Below are 14,516 nucleotides of genomic sequence, written 5' to 3' on the forward strand. Positions count from 1 at the left end.
TTGTGCGGGTGGCACATAAGACACCATTTCGAGCGTGGCCGTTTTCGTGCAGGTGACATGTAAAAGCACCCACTACACTCTGAGTGGTTGGTGTTAGGAAGGGCATCCAGCTGTAGAAACTCTGCCAAATTAGATTGGAGCCTGGTGTTGCCATCCGGTTTCACCAGTCCTCAGTCAAATCGTCCAACCCATGCTAGCATGGAAGGCGGACGTTAAACGATGATGATGATATATATATATTTTAGTAACAGTTTGATTCAACTCCATATGACTTAAATTTTCATGGGCATGTAGACTACATCCCATTTCATCATATTCGACCCTTCTAATATCCCATGTGAGGGACACGTCCTACACACCCTTGAAATTTTGTTACACAGAGCTTAGTCAGACTGCTATTAAAAATATATATAACTGCTGCCAAAAGTGTTGAGTGCCACTTTTGTTGATCCACTCATTCATGTACTAAATATATAATATAGATAAACTGGCACAGCCAAGCACTTGGAAAACTTTCACAATTCCTGGGAAAACTTTGGGGACTAAGTATACTCTTTGAGAGCTGAGATGTTTGGATTCAATAAAACGAAATATAGTGATTGGCTTCATGATGATAATGTTGTGCTCAGCCATCTGCTAGAAATGAAAGACTTAAGCTTGCAAAGTCAATTGCAAAATCTGTATGGTTGGGAAGTTTATTTTATGTTCAATCCTATTGCATGTCACCTTGGGCAAACGTTTTTTACTATGGTACCACCAAAGTGTTGTGAGTGGATTTTGTAGATGGAAACAAAAATAAGTCCATGTGTGTGTGTGTGCATGTCCTTTTCTTGACATCATATGATTGTTATAAATGAGTCATATTATACAAGTAGTGTCATTAATTTCTAATATGCTGCAAGAATTTGTCAAGCTATGCTCAGAAACCCGTGAAGATTGGCAGCAGGAAGGGCATGTAGCTGCAGATCTGCCTTAATAAACTGTGTCCATCTAATTCATGCAACTATTGAAAAGTGGACCTGAAAATGATGAGGAGGTAACTGTGCAATGAGAGTCGAGGAAAATTCAAAACAAGTGGTAGTCAGATATCTCCCAGAAATTCAAATTCTGTACAATAGAAGACCTTAAATATGTTTCTTTGTGTGTGTGTGCGTACACACACACACACACACACACACACACATACATATCATCATTTTACATCTGCTATCCTTAGGTTGGACAGTTTGAGAGGGTTGGAGGACCACATCTTGCTCCATTGTGTCAGTTTTTGTATGGTTTCTACAACTGGATGCTCTTCTTAATGTTAACTCCTTTATAGAGTTTACTGGGTGCAGTTTTGTGATATTAGCACTAACAAGATCACCATGCAATCAGAAAGTTAAAGAGTATGCAAGGTGTTGAGAGGTTAAAGTATGATAGTCAGGAACAGGTTTGTTGTTGTAGAGGAGATACCCTACATTATCTATGGGTGGGTGAGAGTATTTGGGGTGGAACATGGTGATGGTGAGTTGTCAGTGTATCCTCAGAAAATATGAAAGCAGAAACCATGGGGATAGAAGTTCAAGAAAAGTGTGTGTGTGTGTATACTTGTTGAACTTAAACTGGATTGTAGAAAGAAGAGTTAAAGTGAAATATCCAATTTATTTATGTATTATATTTATTCATTCAGTTATAATTAAATGCCTGCAAATCCAATTATGTAATATGCATTATATAACAGGCATGGCTATATCATTTTTCTCATCCATGTCTATACATTGTTTAATTGTCACATGCATGTTGTTGAAACAATTTTAAACTATGGAAGAAAGTAATGCCAGCTACTCCATTCTTTACTTATTTTACACACACACATTAATATATGCAAATAAAGTGTGTGTGGTGGAAGTCGAGTTAACTTGTGCCTGAGTACAACTACTTCTTGATACATGATAAATTTCTTGGATGTAACCATGGAAATCAGCAAAGAGAGGACAATTACTAACCGTTGCCCAGTTCTGAAATTTAGCAAACTTTGTTTAAACTGCCTTTTCTATGTTTCTTAGAGTATTGACTATTAAGGCTGAAACTACTGCCATCTATTGAATGTATGTAGTATTATACACTTGACTACGTTACTGCAATTATTCACAGCTATTTAAAACCATATTTCATTGTACTATTAGTGTTTAATATTTATTTTTATTGCTGATGCTGTTAACTCTTAGGATTACAATATATTTCATTGATCGAGATGGAGACCGTATTGCTGTGACTGCCAGTATTGATGAAACACTTCTTGATGTGGCTCTGAGGAATGATATTGACCTTGAAGGTATTTATCTATCGATTCAATTTGCAGCAAAAGCTATTTTTCTTCCCCCTTTTTGTGTTTCAGGGTAACCATATATTTTGTGACCAGTGATGGCAACAAAATTGCAACAGAGGCCAAAGTAAATAGCACTTTGTTGGACTCTATTATTGACAACGACCTTGATTTTGATGGCTTCGGTTAGTGGTTTTCTATTTCTCTGCAGGAATATTTCATCTTCTCTCTAAATTCTCTCTTCTGTCTCAGTTTAATTTACCAAAATGTATTGCTTTATAGACATTTATTCTTTGTAACATAGTGGGATTTGAAAACTGCCATATTCTCTTATGGAGCTGTATTATTGAGTTTATTCTTCTTTTATACGAACAATATGGCCAGATGGTTAAGAAATTTGCTTCACAACCATAATATCCCAAGTTCAGTCTCACTGCATAGTATCTTGGGAAAATGTTGTTTTCTGTAACTTTCAAGTGATCCATGAGTGAAAATGAATAAGCAAAAACTGTATAGAAACTTAACCAGTGGATTGTACCTGTAATTTAAGAAAGCTTTATCTCACTCTGTCACCATGATTAAATCTGAAAATTATATATAGGGTACACGTGACTGTGGAATACTCAGCCATTTGCACATTAATTCAGGAGCAGGTAATTCAGTGCTCAAACAACTGAATCCTCACTGTCAAATAATGGAGTTCTACCTTCACTATTTCTCTTTGCTTACTTGTGTTGTGTTCAAGTAGGAATAAGTAGAATTCAGTCTTGTCTAGGACACAGTGCACTGCCAATGGTAAGATATAAATACTTAGTTCTTTAACTGGGAGGTGAATAACTTATTTAATTGGTTATTACAACATCACTAAGGAATAATAATATGGGGTTATTCTGGTAAGTGTTTTCAGTGTTTAAATATTGTATAAAAATTCTCCATAAACCTCTTGTAAAAACTCTACATAAGTTTTAGATGATTACCATATTTGATGGCATGAAAGACGCATGAACATTAGATATACCCCAATTTCTGCAGGAAAAAAGTTTTCATGCATTAACTCTTTAGCATTCAAGTCACTCTGTCAAATGTAATGCTCATTCATCCATAATGTTTGAATTAATTATCCATTATCTTGTAGCTTTGAGATTTCAATAATGTGATTGTTTATTTTTCAAATAATATTGTAGTGTAGGTGTGTGAGTGAAGGTATATGGCTTAGTGATTAAGGTATTCAGCTCATGATCATAAAGTTGTGAGTTCGATGACTGGTAGTACACTGTGTCCTTGAGCAAGATACTTTATTTCATGTTGCTTCAGTCCACTAAGCTGGAAAAAAATTGTAGTACCTATATTTCAAAAGGTCTGCCTTGTCACATCCTGTCATGCTGAATCTCCCTCAGAATTACATTAATGGTATGTGTGTCTGTGGAGTGCTCAGCCACTTGCACATTAATTTCATGATCAAGTTGTTCCGCTGATCGGATCCCTTGTTGTCGTAACCAATGGAGTGCCAGTTAGTTTGTAGGTATGTATGAGATCAGATCTATCCAGTTTTAACATAGAACAAATAGGATACTTGAGCTGGATATGACCAATTTAAATGCTGAAGGGTTAAAGCATGTATTATAGGCCCAGCTTCATATATAGGACCTAGAATGATGTTTTGAGACAATGTTTTTGAAAAAAAGTGTTTTATATGCTATCAAATATGGTAGTTGGCATAAGATTTAGATTAATATACTATTTGATGGCAGTGTTTCACATCTATAAACGATATCATACAAGTAAACAGATTTCAAAAAGCATCATATTCTTTTTCACTTGTGATAATTTAATGTGCAAAGTGGGTTTATATTTCACTGCATATATTCTAATATTTTTTAATAAACCAGAATTTTTTATTAGTGCTGTGATATACAGGACTGATAAATATCATGGTGTGGATAATGTTCAGCACATTTTGACAAATAGCTCTTTGTAGTTCATTCTAAGCTTGCATGTTCATTCCTGCATGACAGTTTATCTCTTAATGTGTCAACTGTTTTTCTCCAAGGAAATTTAGTTTGAATTGGCAGAGCTTAAAAAAAGAAAACAATAAGTGCGGGAAAAGCCTGTTAAAATTTATCCAATGGAAAATTATATGCTTAACAAACCTTGAAATAAATACTCCAAACTCGATTCTAGTCACTACCTCCTGCAAACATGAAAATGTTCACCAATGAGGGAACCTGTAAGTGCTTTCCTAACATGTTAGAGATAACTACTAAAGCTCCATCAAATCACTCCCAACCTTCTGAAGAAAAAATAGCACTTGCATACGATAATATAGTTTGTGATGCAATGTCTGATAATGAGTTTATTGTAGCTGCTCAACCAGAGCTGGCCAGGGGTTAAGAACAACACTAAAACCATAGGTACTGAGACATAAACTTACATCTGTTTCCAACTTACATCTGTTTCCAACTTACATCTGTTTCCAACTTGCATCTGTTTCCAACTTACATCTGTTTCCAACTTACATCTGTTTCCAACTAACATCTGTTTCCAACTCACATCTGTTTCCAACTAACCAACCTGACTACACATTCAGTTCCAACTTTGGCACAAAACCTGGTTCTTATGTTTATGTACTGTTCACTATTTCTGTGCAGAAAATTAACCATCATGTTATTCTCTTTAAAATTCCCATCCCACGATTACCTCTCTCCAACTTTATATTGCTTTCTTAATTCTTTCAATCGTATTTAATCCTTTTCATTATCTTATATCCAATATCAGATTCTTTAAGCAATAATCTACAAGTTCCCCTAAATCCCCAATTCCAATTTTCTTCATAAATTAATTCATCAAAATGAAGGAGGCAAACATCCCTGAGCTTTGTGTGCTCTCATAGACTGGTATTATTGAAATGCAATTTATGTTCTGCTCGAATATCTCTGAGTAGGTGTCTTTTGGGAAAATGTGAATTGGAAGAGAATTCCAAAAGTTGGCATTCTAGAAAGGAAGGACTGGTTAATGCAGGGTCTTTGAAATGAGACATTTTGAATAAATAAGAGCATGCAAGATGAATGAAAGTAGTGTGCAGTTTTGTTTAGAGAAGCTGGGGCTTTTGAAATAGAGATTAGTGTGTTGGTGAGTGAATATTTGCCTATCATACAGATGTTTGTGTGTGCTTTAGAATGTTTGTATAACTGCAACGCCATCCCTGGTGCTGAAGTTATTGGTCTTACTAGATAGTTTTGTAGAGGGTCAGCAGTTGGTTGAAGCTAAAGTATTTTCCAAGCCAAAAGTGAAAAGCTGGTCTTCAAGATGCACTTTTAGCAATATTATGGCTGTGGGATCATTAAGAGAGAATACCAGTGATTGTGAGACCTTGCATTTGTAGGTACTCATCATTAACATCATCATCATTCAATGTCCATGTTCCATGCTGGCATGGTTAGGATAGTTTCACAGGATCTGATGGGTCCAAGGACTGGATTGTGCATCACTGCCTACTTCTGCCTGGTTTCTAAAGCTGGATGCCCTTCCTAATACCAACCACTTTACAGTGTGTCCTACTTGTTTCACGCCAACAAAATTAATGAAGTCACCACCCACCTTGCAAGACTACAAATCCAGAGGGAGGTGGCTTTATCTTGATGTGGAGCTAAAATATGAGAAGGATCCAGAGTAGAACAGGACTCCTGCTGTAAAGGGGTCATTAGGCTACTCACACTTTAGAGAAGAATGTATAGGGAAGTTGGGTGGTGCAAGAAATACATAAAAAGTAATGGTGATGAGGCATCTGGGTAAACCCTCAGAATATGGGATGAGTAGATGTGAGGGCTGAAGAATTGGGGGTATGGGTGGAGGCTGCAAGAGTGAGTGAGAGTGATGGGAATGGGTGAGGCAGTGAATAAAATGAAGAATAAGTGTTGAGGGGATAAGTAGTGGAGATAGGGAGTAGTAGATGACAACTGTTGATACTGGGTAGAGTTGAGTGGTGGATAGTTTTAATTGTGTATAGCCCAATACTAGACACGGTGAGGTATGAGATTATTTCTTTATTGTATGCAGTGTTTGGGTCTTTGTGCTATTGAAAGAGACAAGTGTCATGTAATTGATTTTGAGGTTTCTGTTCCTGAAAGCAGCACAAGTTTGATATGAGGCATCTAGGTTGCATATAGAGGGTACTTCTGTACAGAAGGTTATGGATTAGGGAAGAATGAATGTTGAGAAGCAAGACATTACAGGGAGACAAGTGTAGTGGAGGACATAACTAAACTTAAGACACACCAGGGTTGATAGTATGGGTCAGTGAGAGGCTAGTCAGCACACAGTGTTGTTATGATCTAACAGGAAGACTAGTCCAGGAGATAAAAGATGGATGAAGCTCATAAATAGGCAGCTTATCTAGGTAATGCCAGACAAGGTCAAATATTTTGCTGATGTCAAGTACAACGCTGCTTTTGGTGAAGTTCTCAATTGCATGGAACTGGTATTCTGCAGCATAGGAAACCAGGTCCCTTGTAGATCAGGCTTTATGAAAGCTGTACTAGTGGTCATTGAAGAGGGAGGGAGACTTAAGGTATCGAAGACAGTGATAGTTAATTATTTTTTTAATGGCTTAATCAGAGGTGGAAGAGCTGCATCCATGATCATTTTTCAGCACCTCCAAAACTAGCAGTAGGATGCCATTTACTTGTTGAAGAAAAAAAAAAAAGTATCAGCCATGCCAGCCAACATCTTGAATAGAAGAGATGAATCATTCTCCACCTGCTTATATAGAAGAAAATATAGTCCTTCATCTTTGAAACATATCTCTTCACCTGATCTATTTGAATTATGAACATGATAGTTAGTTCCCTAAAATAAACAATGACAATATGTAGAAAGTAATGCCATTTATACATGCATTTTTATCATTATCATCATATGTACATGCACCTAAGTTCATATTCGTATGTACTAATAATACTTTATTGGTGTGTTTATGTCCCCATAACTTAGCAGTTCGGCAAAAGAAACCAATAGAATAAGTACTATGCTTACAAAGAATAAGTCCTGGAGTTGATTGCTTTGCCTAAAAACCCTTTGAGGTGGTGCTCCAGCATGGTCACAGTCAAAATGACAAACAAGTAAAAGAATAAGAGAATATTAGCTTATGGGTGCCCCAACTTGGCATATAGGACCCAGGGTGAATTGAGACATTTTTCTGGGAAAAAGTGTCTTGTATACCATCAAATATGGTATTGGTGGCTGACATGTAGAATATTCTTTTCTACACTAAGTACAAGGCCCGAAATTTTTGGAGAGGGGGGGGGCAGTTGATTAGATCAGTCCCAGTACACAACTGGGACTTAATTTATTGTTCCCGAAAGGATGAAAGGCAAAGCTGACCTCAGCAGAATTTGAACTAAACGTAAAGACAGATGAAATATCGCTAAGCATTTCATCCATCATGCTAACGTGCTGACATGTAGAAATTAAGAGATATATGGCTTGCCTTTGTGTTCTTTCTGAATTGCAATTTCCTTGTGATATGGCACTTCTCCTTAAATTCTGAAATCATCTTCAAATGCAGCTTTTGTTGCAGCTTTCAGCATTTAAACTATGGTTGAAAATGTCTAATCTAAATATTTTAAGAGTTCTTTATTTAAGAGATGAAGAATTATGTACATTATTTACATTTGACAGATATTTGTCCTCATCTTGTTTGTTGTTAACACGTTTCGGCTGATATACCCAGGTTTGGAATTTCCCCATGACACCTGATGAAGGCTGGCGGTATATCAGCTGAAATGTTGTGTTAACAACAAACAAGATGAGGACAAATATCAGTCAAATGTAAATAATCTAAATATTTTAGTTACCTGAAAGTTGTTTTTTTTTTATGCCAGTTTATTGATGAGGTAGTTAATTGCTGTATCTTCAGTTTCATTTTTTTTCTTTTTCCTGATAGCATCAGAAGATATCATTTTCAGCTTAATTGAATCTTGTTTTCAAAATCTTTCATGTTATATTTTAACAGAATGCTATATATATATATCATTATAGTGTTGTATAAGATTATTTTAAATTTCATATATGCATGGCTGTATGGTAAGATGCTTCTCAGCCACGTGATTCTTGTTTCAGTCCCACTGCGTGGCACCTTGGGCAAGTGTCTGTCTTCTACTATAGCCTTGGGCCAAACAAAACTTTGTGAGTGGATTTAGTAGATGGAAACTGAAAGAAGCCCATATGTATATATATGTATGTATCTTTGTGTCTGTGTTTGTCCCCACCTCACTGCTTGTCAAAGGTGTTGCTGTGTTTACATCCCTGTAACTTAGCGGTTCGGTGAAAGGTACTGATAGAATAAGTACTAGTCTTAAAAAAATAAGTCCTGGGGTCGATTTTTTTTTTTTTTTTTTTTTTTTTTTTTTGGGCTAAAAAAACCCTTCAAGGCAGTACTCTAACATGGCTGCAGTCAAATGACTGAAAAAACCGAAAAGTCCTTCCAAGCCTGTTTCTGTTCTAATAGCCCTGTCAACAACATTGTTCCACCACCACGTTATTTTGGGTTGAGGGGGACTTTGCACCATCCACAGATCTGGTCAGTGGCCCTCAGCAGGTTGTCCCGTAGAAACCTCCAGTTGTCTTCTACATTGTGTGAAGCTATATCCCCTTCGAGTAATAAGTCTCTAAATCTCTGTCCATTCGCAGGATCTTTGAGCTTCCAGACCCTTCTCCTCCATGCTGGTTGTCTTCTGGGCAACAACTTAGCTCTGATCCTGAAGTCACTAACTACTAGTTTGTGTTGCGGGGTACATTCTTCGCCTGGGAAGGTTTTGGCAGCCATCTTCCCCTTTTCCTGGTGAGGATGTAGTCAATTTGGCTAGTGTGTCTGCCAGAACGGTAGGTAACTAGGTGACTGGCAGGTTTCCTGAACTTAGTATTGCAAACCATAAGTTCATTTGCATCACAGAACTCCAGCAGCCTGGCTCCCTCCTCATTGCGGGAACCAAAATCATAGCCTCCATGTACGCTATGGAAGCCCCCTGAATGTTGTCGAACATGTCCATTGAAGTCACCAGCCACAAAGAGAAGGTCCCTGTCATTCGTCGACAAGGTCGTCTGCAAGAGGGTGTCATAAAATCAGTCTCTCTGTCCATTGGGTAGCACAGGCTGAGGGGCATAGGCCGAGATAATGGTTGCTAACCCATGGTGAAGGACTAATCTAATCTTAAGTATTCTATCGCATACTCTGGCTACCTCAATTACCTGATCCACCCATTTCTCCGCAAGAAGTATACCCACGCCCCCAACCTTGTCTGTGTTCCCTGCCCAGAAAATCTTGTACCTGTGTTCTTTGCCTGTGAGGAACCTAGTGGAACCTCCTTTCCACCTTACTTCTTGGAGGCAGCAGATATTGACACATCTCCTTTCAAGCGTCTCAACAATCTCACCAGACCTACCTTTCAGTGTGCTGACGTTGAGAGTGCCAACCCTGAGGGTGTGGGAGGTATGGGCCCGTGAGACCCTGGGGCGGGGAACAGCAGCATCATGTACCTGAAAAGAAAGCTCACATTTTGCAGAATTCATAAACAATCAGTAGCCCTCATGTCAACCTCCATCCACTACACTATCATATTTTGCACTATATGATCACTACCTACATAGGAGGAGATAAACCCTAAGTAGGGGTGGCGTGAAGCCTTTAGAAGTGTTCATGGGAGACGGCCAGGAACTTCCGTTACTGATGGAGAGGATAGGAACTTCCAGTACTGGTGGAGGGCGTGGGAGGGCGTATGCACCACTGGCATAGTGCTGCAAAGGTATTAAGGTCAAGTGGGGGAATTGGGGTGCATGCGCTAGTTTATAGTCCTGCCGAAGCAAGAGGTAATCGAAAGAGGGAGAAGGAGAGAGAGAGGGTTAGGGTTAGTGATCAGAATATGAGGGATAGAGAGAGAGAGAGAGAGAGAGATTCTTATGGGATTTCTGTCACATAATTTAAAGAAACAGTAAATATTGAATGATAGTAATATAGAATAGAAAAATAAGAGTTTTTGGTCAGCTAATCTAAGACAGGATTATAAAGATAAGTGACTGTGTGATAAAAGTTAAAATTGAATAATTTGAATAACTGAACGAATTTGACGACATAGTAATGGACAACAGAAATGAATTTGACGACATGGTAATGAAACAAACAGAATAGTGAAAGCACTAAGTAAGGTGTTATGAATCAGCACATATCTTTACATTAGTGTTGTATAAGATTATTTGAGTATTATTTTTCATTATCTTTCTTAACAATGCTAACTTAAGAGTAGCATATGGAATCAACATTGCAAACATGCAGATATAAGATGTCCACCATGTTGGCTCCATTTGAATATCACTGTTTGATCAACACTGATGCTATGACATACAATCCTAATATTTATACCTACGAACTTATTTTCCTTTTGAAAATAATTTAGTGTTTGCTGAAAAACCTTAGGTGTCTTTACTTAACAGTTGATCAACTTCAGTTTAGCTACATTACTATGTCGTCTTACATACACACCATTTTGTTGGTGAGCTCCCTTGCTCTGCTGTTCTTGTATAGCACCAATGTAGGGGATTGGAAAATATTTGAACCAATATTCTATTTTCTGTGACTATTCTATTTTCTTTGGGATATGTTACCTTAAAGACATGTGATTTCATTCTTAGACATTGCTTTATATTAGAGTATGTGTAGTCATCTTCTGCTAACTCTGGAGTACTCTTCCAGCTTTTGTCTTTGTTTGTTTTTTTTGCACATATATCAGTGAAATTTCTCATGTACTTTTGCTGTCTTTGTTAGGAGCTTGTGAAGGTACTATGGCCTGTTCCACTTGTCACGTAATATTACCCAAACACATATACAATGCTGAATTACCATCGGATGAAGAACAAGATTTATTAGATATGGCCTATGGATTAACAGATACGTAAGTACTTCATTATTTAATGTTACAGCAGGATATCTTTCAGACAGCCACTCCTCAAACAGGAGATTGGAAGAATTGTATAAATTCTTTATATAAATTGTATGAATTTTATTATTTTCCTAATTATTATTAACTGTAAATACAATATTTCCAGTTATTAAAGTAAAATAACTGATATCATTTCAAGTAAATACCTTTCTATCAACTGGTAACGTTTTTGTCTCATTTTGTAGGTCTCGCCTTGGTTGTCAGGTTTATGTGACAGAGGATATGGACGGCGTTGAGATAAAAATTCCTACAGAAACAAATGATATACGAGGATTTTCTTAGAACTTGGTTGTTTAAATTTTATACATCCTGTTAAATAGTTTGATGAAAATAAATTTATGAAATTTCACTATAATCTTGTTTTAAATGCAGAATATTTTTTTCTACTTAAAAAACCAAAAATCTGTGATTGATATTTTTGAGTTATCATTGTCATCATTATTTCTTTTTTTCCTTGTTGTGTCATTGTCATCACTATCATCATCTTTTGATGTCCACTTTTCCTCTCTTGCATGTGTGAGGTTGAGGGAGATTTTCTACAGCTCTTGTCCTTGACCCTCACCTGTTTCCAAGCAAAGTAATATTTCCCATGGCCAGATATGATTTCCACAGAAAACTGGAAGCAAAAAACATTGCTTGTTTACAATCATGATGTCAAGACAGGGGAACACACACATAATATTAGCTTAACAAAGTCAGTTTTGGCATGGTTTTTACAGTTGGATGCCCTTCCAAATGCCAACCAATTTACAGTATGGACTGGATGATTTTTGTGTGGCACCAGCAGTGGCTGGGTCACCAAGTAACATGCAAGACAAATATCCTTTCAGAGGAGAGAGGGCATTGGAGGAGGTGATCTTGTGTCAGATGATGAAAGGTTAGTATGACAGATAGAAACAGGTGTCTTGCTGTAGAGGTACATGGTTACCTGGCCAGGGAGAGAGAGAGTGAGGGAGATCAGGAATGAGGACAAAAACAGGTGTGCTACTATAGAGGAATTACATGGTCACCTAGCCAGAGGGAAGAGAAAGAGTGGAAGACAGCAAGTGTGCAAGAGAGATAGTGGCAAAGTGTCAGGGTGTACCCTCAAGATACAGAGGTCATAATATAAGTGGCAGAGTATTGCCAAAGTATGAGTAGGTAGTAGAAACGTCACATGGATACATAATGTGGGGGTGGGGAATGTAGTGACTGGTGAAAACCTGGGTATATAGAGGGCGTGGAGGACTATAGGATAGCAATGAGACAGTGAGGACAGTATTGGGAGGGATAAGCATGGTGCAAGAAAGAGGAAATGTGAGAAAGAGAAGAGATGTAGTTTGGTTTGCTGGGGTAGGGTATATGAAAAGTTTTATTATTACATGTGGGTGGAACACACAGTGCTTCTAGAACTCAGTTTTGCTGATGTGGGCAAGTTTTCTCAAGAACCTCATATTACCAGATATTTTGGTCCATTGTCATTTCCCCTGTGAGGCCCATCTTGAGATCAGTCCTCACCACTTTATCCCATGGCTTGCTAGGTCTCCTTCCACAGGTACCATCCTTTTTCAGTAATTGGCACTTCTTTATACAGCTGTCTTTATTCATATGCATCACATGGCCAAACCAACATATTTTTCTCGCTTGCATGCTGCATTTATTCCTCTTATGCCCAACTTTTCTCTCAACACATTTGCACTTTGTCATACATGCACACTGAAGTTGCACATCCAACAGAGCATACTGCCTTCATTTCTCTCTAGTCTATGCATGTCCTCTGCAATCAGAGCTCATGTTTCACTACCATGGAGTATAGCCGTTCATACACGCATCATACAACCTACCTTTCACTCCAAGAGAGTCCTTTTGTTGCTAGAGAGGTAATAACTCTCTGATCTTCCTCCATTCTATTTTTATTCAAGAAACAATACTTTCAGAGCATCTTCCACCATTGCTAATTTAGTTACCTAGGCAATAGGTAACAGAAACTATCTACAACCTTGAGAGCCTCTGGGCATTTGAGAGTCTAATTTCCATGTGCCCTTAGTGCTTATCTGCCACATACAAAGACAACTTTATCTATTAATCTACCTGTGGTTCCACTGCATCTCTTATGTATCCATAGCTTACACTGGGTGCAGTGAATGGAATTACTTCCAACTCCTTTCCTACCTGAAGGAATTAGTCTTATCTGTTTTCTTGCTAACAGCAACTATGGTCTTTGCTAGGTTAACTTTAAGGCTCTTTGATTCCAAGTTTTGTTTCCATACCAGGAATTTCTTCTCCAATTCTGTTACAGATTCTGCAACAAGTGCAAGGTCATCAGCATATAATAGTTTGCATGGGCATCCACTTTTGAATTCCTCTATTATGGTGGGGACGACTATGATGAGTAAGAGTGGACTGAGAACTGAACCCCTACTTGTATGTTAAATGCATCACTGTATTCATGACCGCCTCTCATGCTGTACATGGTTTGTACATATGTGTACACACACACACATGCCACGTGCACATGGCAAACTTCAATAAATTGACCTAAATTTGGTTTGGAGAGGGGAGTAAATCTCAACAATTATTTTGTTCATGAGTATTTAAACAGGATTATTTTTAAACTACATATCATGAATCCTATTTATAAACTATGACATGTAAATTTACACTAGTTACCTAAGTTATTAAAAAAATAAAAGTACTAACCAAGAGAAATAACTCTATTACTCCTGCTTATATATGTATATCTTGCTCTGCTTTTAAACAAATAAAATAAGTGCACTCAGAGTGAAAACCTCTACCAAGGTAACACCAACGTCCTCTCAACAATTAGCCAGAGATGATTTTTAAAATGAGAATATCTGACATAAACTTGACTGCTCTCACTTGCGAGAATATTAAAAATGAACCCAACCGCTCTCAAAAATTAAGTAAAAAATCAGGAAAAATAATCTAGAATCCTTGTCTGACACTAGATCGATCCCAAAATCTAATCAGTTTGTGCCAGTCTAGAGGCCAAACATCCCTAAAAGTTTCATGCAAATCCATCAAACGGTTCTTGAGATATCTTGTCTGCAAACATGACTGAAAGCAAGACCTCAACCTTAACGAAAGCAGAGGTAATAATGAACTTATTGTTTACAGTGCTCAAGTGCACTACAAGTCATCAGAAAAGGTAACCTAAAGAGCATGTACAGTACACAGAATAATGTACAGAAAGTGAACAGTGAATGGGTCATTAAAAA

General features: G+C 37.6%; 1 protein-coding gene across 2 annotated transcripts in view; it reads left to right on the plus strand.

The window, feature by feature from the left end:
- LOC106868688 (2Fe-2S ferredoxin) overlaps nucleotides 1–11,647 on the plus strand; it is a 17,693-nt gene extending 6,046 nt beyond the window's left edge. Inside the window, exons 2-4 of one of the 2 annotated variants that reach the window (XM_014914075.2) lie at nucleotides 2,211–2,317; nucleotides 11,124–11,250; nucleotides 11,484–11,647. In XM_014914075.2, the coding sequence (XP_014769561.1) occupies nucleotides 2,211–2,317; nucleotides 11,124–11,250; nucleotides 11,484–11,580 (331 nt within the window). In that variant the 3' untranslated portion in view covers nucleotides 11,581–11,647. Of the gene's footprint in view, nucleotides 1–2,210; nucleotides 2,318–2,380; nucleotides 2,494–11,123; nucleotides 11,251–11,483 lie in introns of both variants that reach the window. The other variant, XM_014914074.2, reaches the window with a different exon arrangement.
- Nucleotides 11,648–14,516: the final 2,869 nt, after the last annotated feature.

Source organism: Octopus bimaculoides, chromosome 2, assembly GCF_001194135.2.
Source record: "Octopus bimaculoides isolate UCB-OBI-ISO-001 chromosome 2, ASM119413v2, whole genome shotgun sequence".
In the NCBI taxonomy this organism is placed as follows: domain Eukaryota; kingdom Metazoa; phylum Mollusca; class Cephalopoda; order Octopoda; family Octopodidae; genus Octopus; species Octopus bimaculoides.